Source organism: Podarcis erhardii, assembly GCF_964252035.2.
Source record: "Podarcis erhardii genome assembly, chromosome: 4".
Classification (NCBI taxonomy): domain Eukaryota; kingdom Metazoa; phylum Chordata; class Lepidosauria; order Squamata; family Lacertidae; genus Podarcis; species Podarcis erhardii.
In genome coordinates, this window is record NC_138508.1 from 51,853,870 (window position 1) to 51,881,191 (window position 27,322).

The 27,322-nt window shown below is 41.4% G+C and overlaps 1 protein-coding gene across 4 annotated transcripts in view; it reads right to left on the bottom strand.

The window, feature by feature from the left end:
• Nucleotides 1–27,322, bottom strand: part of APP (amyloid beta precursor protein) — a 148,546-nt gene that overhangs the window by 84,776 nt on the left and 36,448 nt on the right. For all 4 annotated transcript variants that reach the window (XM_081859422.1, XM_081859421.1, XM_081859420.1 and 1 more), the window contains exons 2-3: nt 24,214–24,381; nt 2,602–2,731 (exon numbers count right to left, since the gene is read on the bottom strand). In XM_081859422.1, coding sequence (XP_081715548.1) covers nt 2,602–2,731; nt 24,214–24,381 — 298 coding nt within the window. The remainder of the gene's footprint in view (nt 1–2,601; nt 2,732–24,213; nt 24,382–27,322) is intronic.

Sequence of the window (27,322 nt, forward strand, 5' to 3'; positions counted from 1 at the left end):
TAGACAACAGATCAACAGAGCCAGACTGATACCCAGAGAGAACTTGCTGCAAGACAGACCCAAAAAAGAAAATAACAGAACACCTCTAGTCATCACATACAGCTCCCAAGTTAAAACAGTACAACGCATCATCAGAGATCTACAACCTCTCCTGGACAATGACAGTTCTCTTTCTCAAGCTCTGGGAGGAAGACCTTTCATTGCCTCCAGACAGCCCCCCAATCTTAAACAACTCCTAACCCACAATAATACTATAACCAGACTTAACACGGACACTGGCACCAGAGCCTGCAATAAACCCAGATGCCAACTTTGCTGCCACATACACCCGGACAACACCATTACTGGCCCCAACAACATCACACATACCATCTCGGGACTATTTAATTGCTCATCGTCTAACATTGTGTATGCCATAAAATGCCAACAGTGTCCTTCAGCTCTCTATATTGGACAAACAGGCCAGACCTTACGCCAAAGAATAAATGGACATAAATCCGACATCAGGAACCACAAGACAGAAAAACCAGTAGGAGAACACTTCAATCTCCCAGGACATTCTATACAAGATCTCAAAGTAGCTGTTCTATTACAAAGGAATTTCAGAAATAGACTGGAAAGAGAAGCTGCTGAATTGCAACTTATCACCAAACTTAAAACTATGGAGAGACCTGGTTTGAATAAAGACATTGGATTCTTATCTCATTATACATGACAAAGCCATTTTTCACCTTCTCACCCCTTGCTTTTTCCTGTTAGACCTATTGCAGTCGTTAAGAGTCGTCAACAGGCTCATCGCAGCTATCTGCCAATCACCCATTCCCACCACCCTTCTGAGTAATACCCCTCCCCACCTTCTCACTATATAGAAAGGTCCGGTGACTTCTGTTTCAGTGTATCTGAAGAAGTGTGCATGCACACGAAAGCTCATACCTAGAACTAACTCAGTTGGTCTTTAAGGTGCTACTGGAAGGAATTTTTTTTATTTTGTTTTGACCATGGCAGACCAACACGGCTACCTATCTGTAACTGGAACCCTAGAAAGAGATACTATATTTCCATACAATTGTCTTTAGTCACACAGTCACACAGTTCCTGTGTCAAGGAGTGTTACGATTTCTCACGGCATACAAACCACAATATTGACTGGCTGGGAAAATAAAATCCTCCCACAAGCTCACATATCCATTCCTATAGATTGTGTTGGTGGAATGCATCCATTTGGGTGCTGCAGGACCATATTGACCAATGCCTGTGACATCACTGCCAGTAAGAAACAGTTCCCCACGATGATGTTTTGTTATTTCTGATAATACTGTGTAAGTTTTATATTCCCCACTATGGAAAGGGCATATCCAGGTGGATTCTACATACATAGAAAAAACACGTGAAAATGCTTTTTTAATTTTTTTTTTGAAAAATACATTGAATTTGGCATAGCTTACAGTTGCCATCTAGTGTCGCATTTGTACAACACATTCAAAACATTTTATTTGCAGCTGTATAGCTGAGTCCCCAGTCTGAATACACACTAATCACAATCATATACTCAGATAAACACATGCCAGAAAGGTTAGCCCCTCTTGCAATAATATTCTACCATTTCTTCAATTTTAATTGCCACTTTGCAACACAGGTACAAAACTATTATTGCCACACACATATCACACCATGACATTCCACTTTGGTTTAGTCAGTTCCACCAATCATGTTACAGTGCAAGGAAAGGTGATCAAATTCAGTCGCCAATTTTGGTGATAAGGAGACAGTGGAAGTTTTGTGCTTGTGATTTTTTTTTAGAGTCAAGAATAGTATAGTTATCGCTTACAGTTTATTTATATGCATGATTTATTTTAAGCTGCTTTGAGGGGGAAATGGCAGAATGCTCTGAACAAATAAATCCTTAGCATAATGCATTCTGTGGAGGTAGGATATAGAGCTAAAATGACCTGAAAGACTATTGAGAGTTAAGTCTGAAATGTGACTGAGGAATGCCTTTCCAAAAACAGGAATGCCACAAGGCAATTGGTCCATATGCAAAGGGATTTTTAGAAAAGGCAGACACCAGGAACACTTGAGAACTAACACGGTTAGGGTTTTCTTTTATAATCACAGCTAGGTTATAACCTCTGTAGACTAAAAATAAAAGGAAAGCTGGAATTAAGGCAAATATACAAACCTCAAAATGCATATATGACATACACGCAATCCAGCCAGAGTTTAACACCTTTAAGGCCCACTGATATCTATGTAAAAAGTTAAGCAAAAGTTTAAATGGTTCCTACCTGAAACTGAAACTAACTAGAAATGCTTGATTCTGCCTCAATCCTTCTCCAGATTAACTGCACAGGGAGGTAGTGAGAACATTGTGTCTCAGAGATTTTCTTGCTGGTTTGTTTAGGAGTAAATACCACTAGTCTACACACTATGCAATTTAATTATTATTTTTCCAAAATGCAACACTTAAAAGAAAAAGAAAATCCCTGGTGTTATTACATAAACTATAGCTTGCTCAGTGGAAAAGCGGGGAGTGTTTGTGGAGAAGGATTTATGCAGTTAAAGCTCATAGAAAATATTCACGAAGTATTTGAAAATACTCACCTAAGCACCTATATGGAACTACAATGTGAGGGTGACTTCTGCATTGTTTCCATCCCCGCTTGCACCAGTTCTGGATTGTTACAGGTTGATTGGCTTCAACAACATTGGTAATCTGCAGCTCAGGGTAAACCTATTAATCAAAATGCAAAGAGCAAAGTTAATTGAAATAAGAGAAACATTATTATTATTATTATTATTATTATTATTATTATTATTATTATTTACAGGGATGCATATTTATTTAGAATAGACTGCTGAAAAACATTTCCTAACTTAGTTCCTCAGTGCAAACACTGCCTAAAATTTTGGAATCTCTTTTTCTTGATTATTTTCAAAGGAAGATTAGATAAAAATTCATGCAGGAGTCACTGAATGCAGGAAATGAATGAATAAATGTGTATTTGGAGCTGGAGGTGGCATAGTTTTGTTTCGTTAACATATTTTTATTAAAAATTCCTTGGTTTATAAAAGCATATGCGCAGCGTCTCTTTTTTCAAGTTACATTTTCCACAGATCAGTTTCATTTGTTGAGACATTAGTGTTACATTAAGAAGAAAAGGGGGAAAGAGGTGGAGGGGGCATCATTACTGAGGTTTGTGAAAATTATTAACATTCTAGTACACACCAGCCTATCCACAGTGCATTTTGCAAGCAGGGAGTTGTGGAGCTATGTTTGCAGGGGCGATTTTCCGGTACTTGTTTCTAAACACAGGGGCAGTCATTTTATTGAATTTACATACAATTTACATGCAACAAAGAAAATAATCATATACCTCCTCAATTAAATGTTAATTTGTGGCTAAATAAATTTTGTCCCCAGATTTAGATACCTAATTCCTTGTACCATCTTGTTGTAATGACCATGTCCATACATTAATGATACTGATTTCTTGTAGTTTTCTGTAAGAATGATCCATTATGTTTACAGCTTGTGCGTTCATAAAAGTCCAATAAATATATTTCCAAAACCACAAAGGCAGTCAGTCGTGTTTCACATATCCAAGGAAAGCAACGTTATTCACAGCAGAATCAATTCATCTTCCCTCCACAATCAAAATTATTAACCAAGGTAATACATCTCTTCCTTTCTTCATCCCATGTCTTGGTTTAATAACTACAAAAATAAGAAACTCTCCAGTGGGACTAGCAAACAAGAAGGCAGAAGCCATGTGGATGCAGTAGGGTCACACAGGAGGAACCAACATGAGCATCAGAAGTCAGGCTGGGAGTCCAACCTTCATGCGCATATCCAAGATATTTATTCTGTGAACTGCCCTGAGACCTCCGGGTATAGGGCGGTATATAAATTCAATAAACAACAACAATCACAGCGGACCACCATATCAAATCCCAAAGAACTGGGCTGTAGGAGTGGCTTATCAAGTGGTTGGTTACAAGCTCATCACAATTAATCACCACTCAATAAAGAGTAGTATGCCCTCACCTAGTGTGGTATAGGCACTGGATCGAAGGTGCACTTTGATAATAGAGATTACATACTGTCCATCTGTTTCAGTGGCCAAGGAATGGTTTTAAAGGGCTAGCAATCTATACAAAATACTTCAGGGGGAAAATGTTTCCCCTGATTTTGTGCACAAAATGAACAGGTTTTGTTAGAAGGAAGATTACCGGGAACAATAATTTTTTAAAAAGATTTTCTTACCAAAAATTTGAAGAATGTTTGGAAGATACAGCTAGTGAAAAATACAGCATGCCAGCTGTTGACAGAAGTGAATTATGGAGCCTGAATTTGCTTCTTTGTAGTGTTCCAAGCACAATTCAAGTGGCTGCTATTAATCTGTGAAGACCTAAATTGCTTGGACTCCACACACCTTCCGTGTACTTAATTTCTGAAATGGGAAATGCCCAATTCTAATTTTTCAGCATATGCTTTATTACAGTTCCTTCTCCTATTACTCATTTTCCATACACAACAATGTATCATCAATCACACAGACGCACCTACTTTAAGATGCAGTAAAATATACGCATTCTGCCATTTTTATTTGCACGCCTTGGGGAGGAGGGGGTTACCCAAGATCTCATAAAGAACCAGCGTTATGTGCTTAAATGTATTTTCCACTCTGTATACATATAGCTGACTTTGGCTATTAGAACAAAACAAATTCCTTCCAGTAGCACCTTAAAGACCAACTAAGTCAGTTCTTGGTAGAACTGACTTAGTTGGTCTTTAAGGTGCTACTGGAAGGAATTTGTTTTGTTTTGACTATGGCAGACCAACACGGCTACCTATCTGTAACTTTGGCTATTAGAATTAAATTTCCCTCCCCCCATGTCACCTTTTACCATTGACTGATGTAGAAAAACAAAACAAAGACAGGCTCCATGTTGCAGATTGAACAAAACAGATGAAGGGAATATATTCCATTTCCCTGTAAATCACAGGTCTACCTGCTGTATGCTGTTGGAGTAGCCTTCTCCCACCATCCACTGAATGAACATTTATGGGATGGAGAGCAGATTCTAATTCTAATCCAAACTTCTTGTGTAGCATGGAAATAGAAAATCTATGGCACAGATTCACAGGGTAAATCATTCAATATATTATAACTAAGGCAGGGTTAAACTCCCCACAGAAGAAGAAGTAGTTGTTGTTTTTAATGTGTGCTTATGTGTGTGTGTGTTTGCCATACACTCCACAACTCTAAAATCTAGCTTGGGTAGCTAGTCAAGCAAGTCAATTATTCCACAGCAGCAGGATCATTTTTTGTATATTCCAGATACAACTCATCTCCCAGATGTTGAAGCAGATGTTGTGATTTCGAAAAAAATAAAATTCTCCCTGAGGTGCAATCTCTTAAGAGCAGCATAGGGGCTGCATTTTCCTACAGCAGACAGTAAAGTGCTTGAAAGATTACTACTCCGTTAAGAAATCCCTGTAGACTACTGATGCACTGCTAGGTTCTAGCATTCACCATTTAAACTAGCATGAATCAGAAGTCTGTATGATGTAATATTTCTGAAACACATGATGTCATGGCAGCACTTTAAAAAAAAATCCTGTTCACAAATAGTAAGGCCCATCATGAGAAGGTTTAGCTGCCAGTTTTAAAAGCTGTGTAATAATACTAAGGAAACAAGAGTGCATATTCCAGAAGATCTTAAACCTAGCTGAGAGAAGGCTGTGAGCACACAGACTCCCTCCATCTTGCATGAAAATTCCCCTGCTATCCTGAATTCCTAACCATGGTTATGCTGGCATCAGTATTAAAGACAACAGATGAGAGGCAGGTAGAAGCCACATGCATGAGGAGGAGGAAATGGGATATGACCCTGAGGCTCATTTCCTCCAACACAAATAATTCTAAATTAATGAATTAAAATAGAACCTGAGTCAAGATGACCATAACTGGCAAAATCAGAGGTCAACACAACTGGAAGTAAACCTTACCTATGTCACCTACAGTATATATTATTTGCCTTGTGCTGGCAAGCAAGATTATTCCTGCATCTTACATGGGTCATTTGATGCAGCTACACCAGGGATGGGGAACAGGACCTCCTACCTGTCTATCCCCTAACATTGCAATGACACCCATGCTGAGGAACAGCCAGAAGCAATTTAATGCTCCCAACCGGTCCTTGGCAGACGAGTTACCACCTGCCCCACACTCGATGTCACACAGGTGGGCATGGTTTGGGGAAAATGGCCTCATGGGTGAAATTAGGACCTAATTAGGAAGTAGGTTCTCCATCCCTGAGCTACATATGACTATCTAGAAGGCTCTCTTCGCATGTATTGAAAAGTGGCAGTTCAATGAATAAAGGTCTCTTCCAGGCAGCCAGCCAGCCAGCTTTGAGGTTCTTAGGACAACAGCATCTCCTACAGAAAGCAACTGAACATTCTACTCCATCATGTCTATCTTGTGAGTTTGAAAAAGGCTTAATTTTCTGCCTGTACTACCTTCTTGTCTTATTACGTGACCAAAGTATTTTATCAAGGTCATTTTAAAAAACAATCTTTTCTTTATTAACTTAACATTTTTGGCCCACACAGTCTCCCATCACCTGATGCATACTGAGATCATGCTGTCCTGCCATCTCTGTAGGCACAACCATCTTATTTCACTCTATTAAAGCAAGTGAAGACAATGCTTCCTCATCTTCCATCTTGACTTAAGCACAGAATGTCAAGTGGCAGACATTTAACATATATCCCTTATTTAGTGCTGAAAGTCCACCCCTCATCTAGCTTAAAATGGCTGTATGATGGGTTCTTCACTATGTATTACAACAATGCCACCCACAAATATCCTTGGCAAACACAGAAGCTATCCAAGCAACAAAAGGGATCAGTGTGGTAAGCAACACTGTTTAACAGAAGTGGAATGACAGCGTCACAACAGAGATATTGTTCTCATGAGTCACCACATCACAGCCATAACATGTTGAATATAAATAGGACTGGGCGATACTAGGTTTTCAACATTGCGGTATATCACCAGCCAAACAGTTTGGCGATATCCTGCGATGTTGAAAAGAGCGGCATTGGCCCCAGCCTGTGAGGCCCTGGGTGAGACTGCTTCAGCTCTCATCGCACAGGAGCTGAGGTGTTTTCACCCCAGTGCCTTGCAGGTGAGGGGTGCGAAGGCTCCCACCCTCTAGCTGAACTAGCCCTCCACTCCCCAAGATGGAGGCAGCCCTGTGACGGAGCCTGACAGACTCTGTTTGCAAGGCTCCTTTCGCCAGCAAGGTATGAGGGTGGACAAGCGGCCTCCTTTTCTTGGGAGAAAGAGGCCGCTTGCTCTCCCTCGCATGCCCAAAGATGGAGGTGACATAACCTGACAGGTTCCGGAGTCAGGGCTCCCTTCGCCTTCGCTGGCACGGTCCTCTCAGCCAGGGAGCACAAAGACCACCCCCCGCCCCCGCAAGACTCTCCCCGCTGAGCCTCCTGCTCCCCAGCTGAGGGAGCCCAAATCCTTCTCCTGCTTGCATGCTGTCAGGAGGATTGGGGCTTCTCAGCTGGGGAGCACAAAGCCCTCCCCTCTGCTGAGGGAGCCCGGATCCAGATCCTGCTCGGATGCAAGCGGGAGAAGGACTGAAGCTTCCTCAGCCAAGAGCGGTTACAATTGAACGGAGCCCCCACCCTGCCACTGGTTCATGCGAGCTGGTGGAGGGTTGGGGGCTCCATAAAACTGCTTGGCTGAGATGAGCCAAGCACTTTAATGACACAGCTTGATTCTCCCTCTGCATGAGGGGCAGACAGCAATGGCGGTTTCACTCAGCAGTATATCGCTGGTGAAAATGCAGTGGCTCTGAGTCCCTCTGCCCCCAGCTGCAGATTGTTTTTCTCTTACTGCACTGGGGGGACTCAGGAGCAGTGGCAGTTTCACTAGCAATATACTGCTGAATGAAATCACCATTGCGGTCTGCCCCTCATACCAGTCCTGGGTGATATATCAATACATCACCCAGGCCTAAATACGAGTGGCGATCATAGCTTCATGGGTAATTTTTGAGGGGCCACATGTCAGCGGTGAGCAGGCCCAAAGCTACTCAACCTCACCTCCATTCACCCTCATACACATATACAACCACACACATTGGCATGGCCTTTAAAAAACTCTTGTGTTCTTTCAGAATGTTCTTAGTCCCTTATGCATTTTATTCCTAGTTTCCCCCACCTCAAACTCGGGCCTTTTCTCCTGGGAAAGAGTGATAAAAATGGTAGTGGAGATTCATAAATATAGAATTGCTACAAGCAAGCAGTTTTTGCAATAACAGCAGTCACCACTGCTTGAATTCTGAAAATTCAACATCTTCCCTCTCGTATTTCTAAGTCTCCGCCAATGAAGGCTTAGTTAAAAGAACAGTAAATGGAAATAAAACAACCAAACACAAATTCGTAACATCTCAAGGTTTTCGTGGAGCAGACTTATGATTCCTACATATCTGTAATTTGGATTACCAGTTCTTTTTATTGTCCCAATAAATTGGCTGGTAAGCGCAGCTGCAAAGAGGCGGCTTTTTTCAGACACTTCCCAAATGTTAATAAAATTGCTCATGAAAACATCATCCAGGGCACTTCTTCAAAGACCCTCAGATTGGAGAAACTTCAACCAGAGCTTGAAGGGAAAGTTCTCTACAGACAGAAAGGCTTGTAGTTAAAAAGGAGAAAACCACAAGCTCTATTCTGGTATTCAGATCTCCTCACATGTAAACACAAAGGAGAAGCAAGGCTGTGCGGCCAAACCCCACCCCCTCCAACAGTTTAGAGCCCTCCAGGAAGGTGACAGTGACTGTCTGAAGGAGAGAGCCTCCTCTTCTGGAGGCTTCTCACACAATTAAGAAGACTGCACAGTTAGGGTCCTGTACTTTTTAAGTCCTTCATCAAAGAAATGAGATGCATTTCATGGGCCTGAAGTTTCTTCATATGAGTTCTAGGGACAAGTTCATATATGCAAACTTCTGATCATATACACCAGAACATCAGCTTAAACTGGGCCCTGAGACTACACCCAGAGACAGCCTTCAGCAATTTCCAGGGCTGCACTTCAGCTAGCCTGCTTTATCATCTCTACACTGGTTCACACCAATATTTCTCCTTTCAGAAGTGTGCCTATTGCAATACTGTGAGGAAATGAGACTTTTGGCGGTCTGAGAACTCAAATGAGCAGGAGTAAGACAGCAAATACCTTGTTCTGATTGTCTTTACCTTGCAGGTTTTCCTCAGAGTGCAACACAAAGATCACAAATTCTGCCTTGTTTAAGAGATGGCCACACACAGGCACTTCCAAGCCTGATCTCCCTCTCTATGAAAGGTTCCAGAGTCCCGGCTTTGTTTTGTCACTTCCTTCTTAATTTAGAGATTCTATGAGCCCCCTTCATATGCAAATCACTTGAAAGGGGGATCACACAATTACTGGGAAAGCCTCTGTGATGCATCTGCATTGAAAATGCCAGCAGAACATTTCCCCTCCCAGTAATTGCATGAAGGGAGCTATAGTCACTTGGCACTCCCTAGTATTCCAGTAGGACAGCACAGAAGTGGGTCCAAATCTATTACAGCTTTATAGAAACCACTGGTGAATTGAAAGAAAGATAAGCACAGCAGAATTGCAAATTATAAGGATGTTGGCAGCTAATCTATCTAACCATAAGTGCTTCTCAGTGGAGGAATTTTAACAGGTACCCCAAATGCTCTCAGCAAATCCTTGCCCACATGGGGATTGCACAAACCCAGTGTTGACCCTCATCACTCAAACTAGCTTACGTGGATTTAACAGTAAGTATTGAAAGTGGAAAGGATTTTACTCTAGGTGGTGGTTGGAAGCCAATCTAAAAAGGGCTTATGTAATGAAGAAAGGCTCAACAGCAGGGGTCAGCAACCTTTTTCGACCATGGGCTGGTCCACTGTCCCTCAGACCATGTAGTGGGCCGGACTATATTTTTTTGGGGGGGGGGGGGATGAACAAATTCCTATGCCCCACAAATAACCCAGAGATGCATTTTAAATAAAAGGACACATTCTTCTCATGTAAAAACACACTGATTCCTGGACCGTCCGTGGGCCGGACTGAGAAGACCATCTGGCCGCATCTGGCTGACGGGCCTTAGGTTGCCTACCCCTGCTCAAGAGTCAACCACATTGCCTATGGCCCAACTCAAGTGGGAGTGATACTCTGGGTAAAGTCAGAGATCTTCAAAACCTTTCCTCTTCACTGTACCAATCAAGAGATCTGAGTAGTATAACTTTATTAGGCACCTTAGCCCCTCACTCTGAGGCCTCATGTCTACATCCATCTGAATGGGAGTAACAAAATGGATTGTATAACATCAGCGTAAAGTAAATGGGATGAGTGTGAGTTCTCAGAAAAGCTAGCAGATAAGGGATGGTTGCTCACAGAGCCTGTACCCAACAAGTCAGTTGATAATGTTTTGATTTAAACCAGCAAACTTTATAAAGACGTGGAAGAATGATAAAAACTGGCATCCTTCACCTGCAGTCTGAAGGGGTATGGAGCATGCTGCCAACTCAGGGTTCTAATATTTCATTTTGTTGCAAGAAAGTGGGGTGTTCTTTTTTTCCTTTCCCCCCAAAGCACCTCAGCCACTGTGAAATTTGCTTGTTTTGCCTCACAAATGGAATGAATTGCTAAACTGCAAAATAAGAGGAGAGTCTTCAAGTTTTGAAACTAAGATGGAGGTCATAAAAATAAGTAAATTAAGCTCTCTCTCTTTTTTTAATAATATTTATTCAACTTTTAAAGATTACAAAGAGAAAAAAAGTAAGTAAATTAAGCTCTCAAGGTGCCAGTTTTCTATTTCTAATTTAAAGTGGTGGGAATCCTCAGTGCTCCTATGAATTTACAAGCCACTTCAATCAATTGTTTATTATAGAGTCACAGACCAGTTTAAAAAGAACAAAGAACAATAACACAATAATTAAAACATACACATCTAAAATAAAACGTAATGCAAATAATAAAAACAAAAAATACATATTTCAATTAAAATGAGAGTTATAAGCGGCTTTTGCACACATCTATGAAAGGTCCAATTAACCTTGTCTGCAGCCTCAACCATCCTGAGTGAGAACCTCTCTGGTTTGAAAAGCATTTTCACTTTGCTAAGGTCTTTTTGGGCCACAAAAAAGGAAAGAAAGTGAAACCTGGATGACTACTAGAAACATCTGTATGTTACAATGTAAGACAGCTTCAGCTGTTTAAATTCTTTGAATTTTGTTGCACAAAAGGTTTCATGAGATTAAAAAATGATCAAAACACAATATTTTTGGAGGCAGGGAGAGGAATTATTAGAAACAAATTTTCCATGTAAAAAATCCTAACAAAAATGCATTTTAACCTACTATTTCCATTTTAAAAGGTTACATCAGATTGCCTCCTTCCCTCCTATGTAGACTGCTTCTCTCCCCTCCCCATGTCCTATTTCTCAGGCCTTCATGAGAACACCACAACCGCTATCTGCTATGTACAGATTCTCTAACAATATCAGAGGGCCTTATTACATACCACTTCACTTGTACTTGCCCATCGTAATTTAATAAAGTCAACCTTCTATTATAAACAGCAAAATATTCTTACAAAAAAATGCTGATTGACATTTTCCCCTGACGGTCTTCCTGACGAACACATTTTTTTAAAAAAACCATCCTTTTATGTCTTCTTCCATCAAAGCTTAGCAATTAGTTTATGTATCAATCCACACATTGTCTAAACGAAGAATTCCTGAACTAGCTTCAGTGCAGAAATGGCCTCTAGATACTGTTGGGTAATGTATTTTTTACTAGGTCCAATAGCAGAACTAGCCTACTTTGAACAAATGTTGCATAATGACAAGAGAAAGCACAGAGTATAAAGAACCCTTCTGTTCTATTTTGTTTCAATGACTAGCCTCCTAATTTCTTCTGACAGGGCATAGAAATGAGGCTTTGTGCAAGTCTACAACAGAAAAGCAGTTTTGAGTTTCTCAACTTAATCAAATACCAGTAGCACAGATCTTGGGAAACAAAGGTTCCCATAAGGCATTTCAACCTCAGTGACATTAGGTCATCACGATCAGTTTGTAATAAAATAAAATCCCTGTTTACTTAGAGAACAGTCAATGGGATTGGGCTGGCCCAAGACATTTGGCTAAAAGACTCGAACTCTTGGCTTGGCAAATCCCAAAAGCTTTATTGATAAAATCAGCACTGTCTCATCAGCTCTAACTACAGGATACATAATTCAATGGTTCATAAGTAGACCTCTAGGAAACATGGCTAGCCATAAGTCCCAACCACGGTTCAAAATTAGAAGGGCGCAAGGCACACTTTGCGCCTAAAGATTCTTCTCAATTTGCAAGCACCTCCAAAAGTCTGGGCGCCATTTTTGGGGCCTGACTGACACTCAAGGATTACAGAAATGTGTGTGCTTTGAAGTTTAGATTAAGGATAGACAATATGTTAAGGAGTTTAACAATAAAGAGTAGAGTGTGTTGAAAACTGGTATGGTACCAATATTTTTTGTTAAACATGCATTAACAATTTCTGCTAAAAATGTGATATTAACAATGTGTCACTTAAGAAGAGAAGAAGAGTTTGGATTTGATATCCCGCTTTATCATTACCCGAATGAGTCTCAAAGCGGCTAACAGTCTCCTTTCCCTTCCTCCCCCACAACAAACACTCAGTGAGGTGAGTGGGGCTGAGAGACTTCACAGAAGTATGACTAGCCCAAGTTCACCCAGCAGCTGCATGTGGAGGAGCGGAGACGCGGACCCGGTTCCCTAGATTACAAGACTACTGCTCTTAATCACCACACCACACTGGCTCTCTTATGTGAATTGCTTATCAAAATGATAGTATTAGTTCATGCTTATCAAAATAATAAATAAAAAGTGTTGCCACACACCCCCAGTGGCGACTAGACATTCTGTTTTGGCTCCCACAACCCATGTCCCACAAGCCATTTGGCTCCTGGCTTTTCTATCCCAGTTTCTAACAATGACTCACAACATTTGACATGCTCCCGTCCCCCCGCTCTGCTTTTAAAGATTGGGGTGAAACCAAGCAGGTGTGCAGTTCTTGTCCCAAGTGGGAAGTCAGTGCTTGCAAGTGAGCACTCCTATGGAAAGGAGGACATGTCCTTGTGATGGGACCAAAACCCAACCCTCTGACTCCTGCTCCAACAAAGACTCAGTCAACTCCCATCAACTGGACAGCTGCCTCTATGACCAAGAACTTCTTTCTCTGGAGGTGGAGAAGAGACTGACTGAACGAACTCTGAGTAACAACAGGCACTCGCCATGTTACAACAGCTGCAACACAGTGCCGGGCTGGGTGCAAGGTGTTGTGGCACAGCAGCTTCCTGGCTCCCAAAAGCTCCTGCGCCATACCATGCTGGATAAGCATGCTGGGGGAGGAGATCTCCTACATGGTGGCTAGAGCATGGCAGGGGCATTCTTTCAGTAAAAGATAAAGCTAAAGGACTCCCGGACGGTTAAGTCCAGTCAAAGGCGACTGGGGTTGTGGCGCTCATCTTGCTTTCAGGTCGAGGGAGCTGGGGTTTGTCCGCAGACAGCTTTCCAGGTCATGTGGCCAGCATGACTAAACAGCCTCTAGCACAACGGAACAACGTGCTGAGTAACAGAGCACACGGAAACACTGCTTACCTTCCCGCCCTTCCAGTTGGGAGCTGTAGTTCAGCAACACCTGGCGAGTCAAAAATTCCCATTCCCCATTCCCAACCTAAACAAATCAAAGCAAAATGTTTTTTACACTCTCTCTCTCTCTCTCTCTCTCTCTCTACCTTTTCCCTTCACTGATACATCAGCACAAAGCAAGAATGTGAGCAAGTTTTAATGTTGCTTTTAAATTACATTTAGTAATTTAGTATAAACACAAGGAATCATAAACTGCTTTTGATCCCTGAATTTAAACAATCATGAAGAACAATTGTATATTTTGAACTTTTAAAAAAAAATTCATCTGCTATTCTAAAACCTAGACTGTTTTCTACTCTATCACTAAAAGAAGAAAGGAGCAACAAAGACTTTAAATGGAAATGAAATCAAGGTACCCAACAGATTCAAAACTTGCCATGCTTTTTGTGGGTTTTTTGCAAGCACAGTCTTGGAATCAGCTCTGCGAAATGTATAAAGTTTTACTGATACAGGCATTTCCTAACTTGAGATTGCCTCAGCCACTTGATAGCATGATAACTTCCTTAGGCCTTTACGGAAACTCTCTCTCTCAGCTTCCCTCTCTTGCTAGTCTGGAACACAGCTGTTCAATTAATCAGTCTGTTTATTTGAGGATGCCAACCCTCAGAAAGCAGGAAAATTGGGATCTTTTCCTTCTAACTCCATATGCAATTTTACTTTAAACTCCTCGTAAGCACCATCATATGTACTGCTTTCTATTAATATGTTAACCATATGAACATTTTCTCACTTTCTTGTTTTCATAAAAATAAATTGCTCATCTAATAATGGGGGGAAGGAAAATTATTTACAAGAAACAAATAACCTTCCATTTTTTTTCCTTCACTTTTACTTCCTAATACACTTTAGGCATTTACTAAGTCGTAACACCCTGTTTCCCAATCAGAATTTGATTAGCCCACGGCTGACTCTGCACATAATGTTAAACCGTAGTTTAATACTATGTGCACAGTTTTTAAGCACACGTGTTCCCCCTCTCCCCCAGAATATATCTGAGCTCAGACTAACGATGGCTAATGTTAACTATAGTTCTTCATGGTAGGAGTGGCTAACCTTTTCCTTATACAGGGACACACTGATCCATGGTCAACCTTCATGTCTAAGTGGGTGTGGCCATTATTTATTTATTTTTTAAAAGAAATAAGGAGAACATTTTAAAGGTTTGGGTGGAATTGCCACAAAACATCTTGTGGCATCACAACCTATTGGGCAAACAGGAAAGGCCAATAAATAAATAAAATTTGAAAAATAGTAATATGGTGGTAGTTTTGAAGGCCACAATCTCTGTGTGTGTAACAGGATGTGTATGAAAATAGTCAGTTGGGGGACGACGACACATTTTTTGAAAAGGAAAAAAATTGGGCCACACCTGGTTAAAAGAAGTAAGTCAGCATCAGAAACCATGGTATGAAGTTAGCCTGTTTCCCTAAACCACAGTTTGCAAACAAATAACACTTAGCAAACAGATTGTATTAATTACTTAAACTAATTAATGGCATTGTAAATTGTAGATTTTATTTGAAATACCATACATAAATAAAAACATTGTAATATCTAAAACGATTACACTGGGATGTTGATTTATCTCTTGCTGAGAAGAGGAAACCTATTTCAGGAATATGGAATCTGCAGCCTCCAGATATTATTGGATTACAATTCCCATCATCCCTGCCCACTGGCCATACTGGCTGGGGCTCATGGAAGTTCAGCAACATATGTATGACTGCAGGTTCCCCATCTATGTCCTATTCCTGGAGAGGGAGAAAGGTTAAAATGCATGCTGCACCTTCTATCAGTGAAAACAATTTCTTTAAAATAATAAAGATCACTAGGGTCTATAGGTGCAAGATGCTGACTACCACCTCAGCAGTGAAGACTCCCTTGAAATACCTAGAGGGGATGGATGAAATTCAATAGGGACCCATAACTGAGTCATGTGCCAGTGGTTCCTCACTTCTGCTGTAATGCCTGATACAACAGCTTAAAATGGACATGTTTACCAATATAATCCATGTATTCAAATATATATGCTTGTATATATAATTTCCATGCAGTTTCACATACTTACTTTCTCTCCTACTTTTTCTCTACATTTCTGCTACCTTTACATTTCCCCCAGATATTTATTGCAATCTATGCATTATATCCTTTGTGTGAATAGACATATTCTGTGTAGTATTCAAGATGTACAGTGGGGTTAAGTACTTAATTTGTTCCGGAGGTCTGTTCTTAACCTGAAACTGTTCTTAACATGAAGCACCACTTTAGCTAATGGGGCCTCCTGCTGTCGCTGCTGCACGATTTCTGTTCTCATCCTGAAGCAAAGTTCTTAACCCGAGGTACTATTTCTGGGTTAGCGGAGTCTGTAACCTGAAGCATATGTAACCCGAGGAACCACTGTATTTAGCCTAAAAACAAACAAACCTCAAAGCACATACTATTGATATATCAAGTTAGAAGTTAGTGAAGTTAAAATATCCCTCTCCTAAATGACATGTTTGGTAGATCTTCATCTAAAGAGAGAACAGTCACTTGATAATTCAACAGCTGTTCCAAAATCACCATTTTATACAATGACCTACTTTATGTCAACGTTCCCCTCTGGGCCTTGTGTGAGCTGTCACAACTGCACAAGCCTGGGAGCTCTTTTTATCATCATCATCATCATCATCATCATCATCATCATCTAATTAATTTATGCATTCCTGGTTTTACTACAGAAGTTGCCAAAGGCAATTCACTAATCTAAGAAGTTGGATTCAGTTTAAAGTATCACCTAGGCAACAGAAACAGCTGCGATTTCCCCTGCTTCTGAAACCTACTTTAGTGTCTAACATCAAAAAATATGAAGCTTCAAGATGTAGCAACACTCAGACTTTGAAATGGTGATCTAAATAATTAAAAAATGCATCGATAAATTCAAAACCAAGGCTGTATTCTGCATTTGTCTTCGGATGCAAATAACTTAACATGAATTGCACAGAGTCATCCAGCCTGGCAAGAGAAAATCATAGGCAAAGTGGGCCAAAACAGCAGGGGAGCTGTCCAGCTAAAGAATGCAACAAAAGAGGATGGGCATAAAAAGATGTTGCACCAGCAGCCACTAGGCAGGAACTGAATGGTTTTACTTTCGGAGCTATTAACCCACACCCTTCCAAGGGCATAACTTGGTCATGATCCAGAACTTCTATTAGCTCTTATCTCTTCCGTGTTGCCAAATGGACTGTCTCTCTATTAGTGGGGCAGGAGAGTTGAAAATTTATTTCACATCTGGCAACTAATGTGCCCCTTTGGTTTCAGATAGTACACAGGTAGATAAGTCAAAAAAGCCTGGTACACACATTTTTGCAGTCCTCTAGCGGCTATGCTGGCTCATTTATGAGAAGTAATGTAGTGTTAACTATGGAAGTGTATACTTGATTCTGACCAAACTAAGCCTCCTAGGACTGGATTTGATCCTGGGCCCATAATTGTCTCTGGTTCTGGTGTAGGATGGTGAAGTGTCCAGAGTTGTGTAGAAGTTGGTGGATAATACATCCCCTAATTCTGCAACCTCCCACCAAAAGGGAAACTCTGCCTTCTAGAGTTGCAACCTCAGGCTATCCCTCAGGGTTTCACAACTGCCTCTGGTCCCAATCTCTGCTAAGGCCAGTGCTGGGGGTTAAACACATCTGGGTCACAATATTTGGGTTTAACCACACACATCTGTATGGGACCCAGCATGTGACCAGACCCTGATCCAGATAAGACATATTCACACGTGTCCTGTCCTTCCTTGAAGAGCTCAGGATGGTGTGAATGATTCCTTGTTTTGTTTTAATTCACACAATCTTATGAGAAAGATTGATAATAATTTTATTATTTATACCCTGGCCGTCTGGCTGGGTTTCCCCACCCACACTGGGTGGCTTAAAGTACATATAAAAACAAAGTAAACATAGATTGAGAAATAGTAACTGGCCCAAGGTCACCCCGAGTTTCACTGCTGAGTGGCAATTTGAATTCATATCTTTCTAGCACTCCAGCCACTGCATTATACTGGTTCCCAGGCCATGCCTGATCTTCTCCTAACTGTTCACCTCGCCTTGAGTTCTTGTTCTGTGCTGCCCAGTCAGCATTTCCTGCCACTTCTTTCCACAAAGCTTTTGGTCCTGATCCCAGTTTTTACTGGACTCAGATAACTGACTTGGCTGCAAGCTCAGTTACTTCTGATTTTGTCACCTTGACTAGGCTACTTACCCAGTTCCCAACTTACCGGTATATTTGCAACCAACTCTGACTTAGTATACAACTTTCTCTGGATCTCCTCCAGCAATCCATCCAAACCCAGTCCCGTTCATGTAGAGACTCACTTTTACAGTTCCCTTGTACTGATCTGTCTAAGGCAAAGCAGGACATGCAAGACTGCTTCAACAACTCTTAGGATCCATTGCAAGAAACTGCAGGCTGTGCAGTCAGACAGAACGGCCTGAGGGCAAACAGTCACTGTGGACAGTCACTTAATCCATGAGCTGTCGTTTTACCACAACCTCTCAAAATCTCAAGTTGTGTTTTAATCCAAACTGTGAAGAGTCTGGAATCCCTGAAGCAATTAAGTGTTGCTGTCATATTCATTAACAGTTTGCTCGGAGTCCTGGTCTTGATGGGAAATATGTTGATGTTCATGGTTAACATCAACTTGACATTCTGTCTTAATTTCAGCTCTTAAACACTGCTCAAAGATTTCTAAACACATGTACCGCATTAAGAATGTGCATTTGGAATCACACATTCTGACAACTGACCTCTAAAGTATAAACCCATTTATAAGCTCATTTATCTTAGGCATGCCGGAGGTAGCTCTTTGGATTCTGACCCACATTTTGGAGAAGTAATGGTTTAGAGAGTAACTGGTTTAATCTCAATGAGCCAGGAGGAAGAAATAAGTTTTAAGATTATACAGTATTAAGGTTTTTTAATTTACAGGGCAGCAGCTGAAATGCTTTAAGCATCTATGCACCAATGCAACTTGATTACTAATATCAGAAAAGCGGTAATATAAGTCACTACCCTTCTACATGTTTTGCTTCCTTAACAGAACAGGATGCCTCAGGGTGCACAAGCTATAACGATTACATATTCCAATCAACTTAACATCACAACGGAGTATTCCAGGGTTCAGACAGTGCTTTATTAACCCACAATGTGTGTCAGAAAGTTCTAAACTATGGTTTCACTGTATACAAATGAGTCTCAAGCTAAAAAGCTTCCAACTAGACAAAATTTTATATATATATATTATTCACTTTACTGGAGTGTGTTACTGCCTAGCTGCTTCTATATTCACCAACTTCTATATTCATCACAGATAGGTAGCCGTGTTGGTCTGCCATGGTCAAAACAAAAAATTCCTTCCAGTAGCACCTTAAAGACCAACTAGTTCCAAAAGGAAAAACAAAGGAGTTCCAAAAGGAAAAACAAAACATTTACCACTCTCAACTGGAGCTACTGAAAAAACAGAAAAATAGTTGGTCTTTAAGGTGCTACTGGAAGGAATTTTTTGTTTTGATTATATTCATCACAAGAAGTGACGTCCTGCTAAGGCTGAGAAAGACCTCTGTCTGAAATTCCAGTCAGTAGACAGTACAGAGCTAGCAATGGTCTGGCTCAGTATAAAGGCAAGTGTTCCTAGCAGCACAAATAAATACAGAATGCGTTCATATGAGCACAATACAATCAGTTTGGGGCATGACTTATTCTCAGCTGGGGTTGTTGATGAATAAGCACAGCAAGACCAATTGTATAGATCACACACCTAAGGAAGGGAAATTACTTTCTTTAGTAATGTAGGCATTCTAAGGATTTGTCAAGACCCTGATTCCACAGCCCTTAATTTGCTATAATCAATTCCAATTCTGTGGTTTCACTTTGCTTAGAAGTATGGCAAGTTTAAGGTGTGAGGTTGAAATGCTCTTCCACTGGATTCTCCATGCATTTGTACTCTGCCTAGTGCTGGGAAACGCTGCTGTGCCTTGCATTGCTTGATTTTTTGACCTCACCTAATGCATATGTACGTATGTGTAATACATTTTCTCCTTCTCACAATGCTCAGGGCATTTATATGCCTCTAATTGCTTTAAATGTGAAATGTGTTATGGCAAATGAAAGCTTAGGCCATCAGTGCTTTGTTAGTCTTCAAGCGCTCCAAAACACTCTGCTGCAATTGCTGCAACAGACTATGTGGCTACCCCCTGGTATATTTCACCCTACACCCCCCCCCCCGAACTTAATCAGAGGTACTTCTGAGCAAGTCTGTCCACTTTTATTGGGCGATGTCTAACTAAGCTATACTCTGAGCAGACCGATTTCAGTGGGTTTACTCTAAGTACAATATCTGCCACAAATTGTTTATAGCTGATGGACATCTACCATACAGTGGTACCTCTGGTTACGTACTTAATTCGTTCCGGAGGTCTGTTCTTAACCTGAAACTGTTCTTAACCTGAAGCACCACTTTAGCTATTGGGGCCTCCTCCTCCTGCTGCTGCTGCTGCTGCTGTTGCTGCGCTGCCGCGCAATATCTGTCCTCATCCTGAAGCAAAGTTCTTAACCCGAGGTATTATTTCTGGGTTAGTGGGAAACAAACCTGTCTACACAGGCCAGCAATCATCTAATTAAAAAATTGTCTAACTGACCTAGAAAATTCAGGAATGAAAAAAAAAATCTATACCCAAGCGACTTACAAAAATACAGAATATAGAGCATAATGTCTTCAATCTGTTCTGATCTGCACACAGAGAGATGGTAAAAAAAAAACCAGTACCAGCCAAGAATTTCATGTTTGGAGACAGAGGCCACAATCCTGTGCCCATTCTGCTAGGCGTACACTCTACTAAACTTAATGATGCTTACTTTTTAGTAAACACATCTAAGATTCCATTGTTACTTGGTCTATTAACAGCACAATCCTAACCATACCTATTCAGAAGCAAATTCTATGGATTTCAATGGTGTTAACTCCTAGCAGGGTTAGAATTGCAGTTTTGGGTATGCGGAGCTGTACATACTGAGGCCCCCAGAGCCATATGAGTCGATCTTCTCAAACAACATTTGTGTGGGCAAGGTATAGACACTCTGAAAACAATCACTACCTGCCTGTCTGGCCAATCTTTCATTTATATTAGCAGCAGCCATCCGTGTCATAGAAAGGAGATGAGACTTGGTGAGAAAGTATTGTGACTGAGGTGAGGAGGGATGATTTTGTTTGTTAATACAAAGTTGGGGGCGGGAGATACATTTTATGCCTACAGTTACTCATCTGCTTTGACGCTATCACACTCCCTGCTAACAGGAAATTTGAAAACTTGCACAAATGTCCCCATCTCTGATCTGCAGCACAGACCTGCTAGCTGGATAATAATTGGCAGAATGAAAAGGACAAAACTGGGACAGGATATAACATTCCTCCCTCCCTCCCGCTACTTTCCAGAATACAAAGCATATATGATGTGCGTCAAGCAATGAACAAGACTACATAGGTTGCCTTAATGTTCCTGTTAGTTGATATCAGTGTGGGGGTTTTTTTATGTTGTCATTTAGGCTCCAGGCTTCCTATTCTTCTCAGTAGAAGCACCCATCAGTTCCCATGTTCAATCAGCTGTCTCCAATTACATACAAAATAAACAGCAAAGAATACACCATGTGCTGTGTTTCAGTAAATGGCGCTGTGGAATAAAAAACTGAGCCTCTTGGAAGGTCAGCGGTTTGAATCCCCACAATGGAGTGAGCTCCTCTTGCTCTGTCCCAGCTCCTGCCAACCTAGCAGTTCGAAAGCACGCCAGTGCAAGTACCATATATACTCGAGTATAAGCCGACTTTTCCAGCACATTTTTTATGCTGAAAAAGCCCCCCTCGGCTTACACTCAAGTGAGGGTCCTTTTGGGCTGCTCCTTCCTCCTCCGCCTTTGCCGCTGTTCTTCCTCCACCACTGCCGCCACCAGCCTCTGATGTGGTGAACCGGCTTATACTCGAGTCAATAAGCTTCCCCAGTTTTCTGTGGTAAAATGAGGTGCCTCGGCTTATATTCGGGTCAGCTTATACTCGAGTATATACGCAGATAAATAGGCCGCGGGAAGGTAAACGGTGTTTCCGTGCGCTCTGGCTTCTATCACAGTGTTCCTTTGTGCCAGAAGCGGTTTAGTCATGCTGGCCACATGACCTGGAAAGGTGTCTGTGGACAAACACCGGCTCCCTCGGCCTGAAAGCAAGATGAGCGCCGCACCCCATAATAGCCTTTGGCTGGACTTAACCATCCAGGGGTCCTTTACCTTTTACCTTTACTTCAAATGTAGTTTTACTTTTTAGGGGACTATGCACAGGGGCAGAGCCCTCCCCTCAATCACTGCAGCTGGTCCAGAAGCTGCTTATGGTGCAGGATGGAGCATGTTATCGTGCACATCTGTCACATCTCTTAAATGAGCTGCATGAGCTACCGGTGCACTTCCAGGCCAGGCTTAAAGTTCTTAAACAGATTTACAAAAGCCTTAAATCAAGGACGTGGGGCCTCAGACCCAGGGATGATTTTCACACCTTTGGACTACAGAAACATATGAGCAAGACACAAATTAAGACATAGTTGCCTGTTCTATCTGCAGCAGGCATAGGGAATCTGTGGCTATCCAAATGATGTTGGGCTACAGTGCCAACCATTTTTATGTATAAAAATACTTATAAACCAAAATTTAATTTTAAAAAGTATGTAACATATATACAACAAAAACTATTTTCTTCTTCTTTAACTGTCTGCAAAGGTTGCTGAGAGTTGCTAGCAGACCCTATTCCCCTCCCAAAGGTACAATTCCCAAAGTATACTAACATCCAATCCCTCTCCACAGGGAACTTTGGGAATTGTAGTTGTGAACGGAACAGGGGGCCTCTAACAACTCTCAGCACCTTCATCTAACTACAGCTCTGAGAATTTGGCCGGGGGGGGGGGGGGCGAGCCACGACTATTTGAAGAGGTTTCTTAGTGCATTAAAGGTCTAGTGTGAATGTGGCTCTCTGGGATGTAAAAACTGGTATAGCTACTATCCATTTCTCACAACATTGTTCATAATTCATTGTTTGGCTGCTGTAGACAAATTGCCCACCACATTGCCATTCACTCCTGCTGAGAATTGCCTGTAGCTGAATTTAGGAGATGTACCTTTCTTACTTAAGCCTAAGTTAAGAATGCATGATTCCAGTTCCCCGTGGACAGAGGCAGCAAAGACCAGAAAAAGAAGCGGATTTCCTAGGGCTTTCTAATCATTACTGCCACAAACCTGCCTGACACATATACACACTATGCTTTTGCACTGTGCCAACTAAATGTAATGCTACTGCCATGAATTTAAAACCTTAGTTTTTTTGTGTTGTACTCATACGGCTATAAGGCCACAATGTGGTTAAAACTGAGAAGTCTTTGGGGATGATGCTTGTGGATTTCATTAAAGTCCCTCTTACCTATCATCTCATAACTTGAGCATGGTTTTTGCCTTTTTTTCCTTGTGCTCACTTCTGCCCATTCAAAGGAGAGAATCAGATGATTGGTTATGTTACCATAATTTGTACATAGGTTCTCAGCCTCATTGGTTTCTTACCGTTACTTTTAAGAAAGGTTCTGTTTAGAAGTCTGCAAACTTTTTACACAATTTCATAAACATAGAAAAGAAACAACAACACAGGGCATGAAGGAGGTTGGCTGTGCAGTACAAAAAAGAAGAGGCTTAAAACAATGACTTGGTGGAAAATCACTCATTTCCAAAATTCAATTACAAACCAAAATGGCTATTAATACTTGGAAATACTTGGAAATCACAGTCCTTCGTATGAAAACTAACTGTCAAAGTGACTAAATCCATCCTTTGTTGCTTCACTGCCACAACCAAAATATCAACCACCTGGGCTCTAACAGGATATAGAATCACAGAATTGGAGAGTTGGAAGGGACCCTGAGGGAAATCTAGTCCAACCCCCTGCAATGCGGGAACATATGGATGATAAACCATTATTTTTCTTGGCCTGCTTTGCAAGGCGAACATGCTGTAGAAAACCAACACAAAGCTCTTTGTAATGGAGAAAGCAACAAACTAGGACTTGACACTGTGTCCTGTTATGAGGAGCAACCTATGAACTAGGGTCTTGATTAAACAAGCACACTCCTTATCCTGAGGAGAGCTGTGCAAACTATTAGCCTGAACAGACTGAATGCCTTTTGTTAGCTTCAGGCAGAACTCACTGGCCACAACTTGAAAGCTAGAGAAATGTTCATTAAATTGAACAAAAGGACAAGACAATCCAGAGGATTGGGAGGGGGGAGAGTAGATGACAGAAGATTCCACTTTGAAGCTGAAAGATTTGCATTCTTGGTGGTTGTTAAAAACTATTTATGTTCAGGCAGAAACTTACATGCTGACAGTACTGCAAAATCCCTTCTTTTGTCGCAATGCAGCTCTTGGTTCCAGAAGGGTCAGATTCCCATTTTCCGTTCTGAACATTCATATGCATATTCAGCTTGCCACAGAACATGGCCACTTGGGGCTCCGCCAACAGGCCAGCATTTCCATCAGTAGGCACCTAGAACAGAAAATGCAGACAGTATTACTTCATTATTGAAACCACAACAAGAGTTTGGATTTGGATTTGATATCCCGCCTTTCAAGGAGTCTCAAAGCGGCTAACATTCTCCTTTCCCTTCCTCCCCCACAACAAACACTCTGTGAGGTGAGTGGGGCTGAGAGACTTCAAAGAAGTGTGACTGGCCCAAGGTCACCCAGCAGCTGCATGTGGAGGAGCGGAGACGCGAACCCGGTTCCTCAGATTACGAGACTACCGCTCTTAACCACTACACCACACTGGCTCTCAACAACCTAAAGTAACAAACCTCTGTGTGTGTGTGTGTGTGCGTGCGTGCGTGCGTGCGTGTGCACAGACATGCACACTTAAGAGCACCTGCAAAAGTTCAAAAAGCGTAAAACAAATAATCACTTCTCACATTAGGGCTGGCAAAGCATGCATTTCAGATTTACTCAGCTTGGGCTACAGCTGTTGTCAACAGGCCTTTTGTGACATGGCAACTAGAGAAAGCATAGATCTGGCTGTGCACCCACCCACGCATATGCATATGGCAGTCACCCAGAGATTTCAGGAGACAAACAACTGACTCTGGTGTCATAGGGAGAAACACAAAAAGAGCACCTGGGAAGGCGCCATCAGTATCTTAGCAGTTACAATACTATAGGGAAGGGCCTATAGCCAGTTGTTTCCTAGCCAAAAGACAGTATTACTCCTCTCCAAGAGCCATTTGTCATGCTGGCTGACACTGAGTAAAAACTTACCTGTGCCTTCACATAGCAATTGGAGATGCCCCCTCTTTTTTACCGGGAACTCCCAAATGCACAGATAGTTTTTTTCCAGATACAGCAGCTAATGTTTTGGCCTGCACTTTGAAACCAAAGTGTAGGTAGAATACGCTGAATATGCAAAAGCATCTTGGAAGCCTAGGAGCTTAGTGACCTTGAAATGTACTGCTAGCAGAATTTGTGCTCATTATTCAGGGTTGGAAAGGAAAAACTCACAGGCTTTCAGCATCTGAACACATCTGAATGTTTTCTCAAATGCAATGCAATACATGTTCTACAACCTTCATATATTTGGCATGAAGGGAAGAGCCATAGCTCAGTGGTAGAGCATTTGCTTTGGGAATCAAAGGTTTTTCCATCCCCAGCATCTCCAGGTTGGGGCTGAGGATGTCCTGTATCAGAAGCCCAGGAAAGTCACTTCCAGTCAGTGAAGATAATACTGAGCTAGATAGCGCAAACTCATCTGACTCGGCATAAAGTCACTGCTGCTGTTTCTATGAACATGCATGTAGAAGGTCTCAAGTTCAGTTCCTGGCATCTCCAATTAAAAATCTCAGGTAGCAGGAAAGGAGTTCTTTCTTATATTTTGGGTGCACCACTGACAGCAAAGAGTGAAAAAAAACAGAATACAGGCCCAGGTATACCACTGCACAACTTCAAGTACAGCTGTCTGCACAGCTATTGTCACATGTGAGCAGTTACAATCACAACAGCATTCCTCCTTCAGAAGTCAGGAAGGAATAAAAATGCTTCAAAGTCCATGAAAATCTGATGGGATCAGTTTGGGATGTGAACAGGAAACATGTGCTTCCAACTTTCCATAGTCGCAATTTTTTACACACTTGACTTATGCTGTGTCTGTGCATGAGCAGAATTTACTTATGATTGTGCAATAGGCCTTGACCTCCTTCTCCTTCTCCCCTCTTCTTCCAGCAGTCCCCTACACACCTTCAAAATCACCCACCCCACATCCTCTGCAGAGACTCTGAAGGTGTGCAAGGAGAAGAGCAGCAAGGTCAATTTAGTTCACCCACTAGTTATAACTTTTAACACTCACTTTGCTAGGACAGGCTTACATATTATCTGATGGTACAGATCACTTTGTTTACATTTTCATCTCTAAAAAAACACATTCATTCCACCTAACCCCACGTTTCCATATATCTTACATTTTTTTGAATGAATCGGTTCAGGTGGCTCAGACAACATTCACTCAGATTATTAAAACTGGTCACATCTTCAAAGGCTCTTAGAATGCAGCATCTGCTTTCAGGTGCCTTAAAAGGAGCTGCCATCTGACACAAAGGCTTTTGGTAACTTAATATTAATCCTCTTCAAAAATCAAATTAGCCTCAAGATGCTTAGTGAGCAACAATAAAGCCATGTAACAGTAGATTCATTTGCTTGAAGTGACAGATACGTGAAACCACAATGATTCTGACTGCAACTGGCATAAATACAATGGAAACATGTGTTATACATCAGTGTGTCAAAGAATATCCATTTCCAGGAGAAAGCGAGGATGTCTCATGGAAGATGTTCCATGTAACTTTAGAGAAAACATCTGAATATGTTACAAGACTAAAAGAATAGTCACGTGAATGAGTTTAGCATATAAAGGCAAAAACATGCAGCATCCTGGGCAACTTAAGACAGTTTTCCCAGACAAGGGCTGGATGGAACAACTGTCATATCATAGTCCAAAATCCACATACCCAAAACCGCATTAGGTTTTCAACAGCCTTGCCAATTTTTAATCAAGGGCTGGTGAAAAGATTGCACTCAGAAATATGCTACCATAAGGAAAGAATAAAATTTGGAGGTCTCTTATAAACCAAGAGAATGCCTACCAAATAAGCACACGTCACGGTAAACCACAAGCAACAGTGTACCCATAAACACACAGTGTACAATAAACACATACGCACCACAAACTCAGCTCTATTTATATCACACTTAGCACAACTTGGATGTGACATGCATGTGATAAAACTGTTCTAGTTTATTTTGTCAGTTCATCAGAAGGGATGACATTTGGGAGTCCTTTGAAGGTAGTAACCAATGTATTTTCTTCAACATCACACAGAAATGCTGAATGACAATGTGCTGCCTGATGCCCTAAATTCGTTAGAACAGAAATGTTACGCTGACATCTG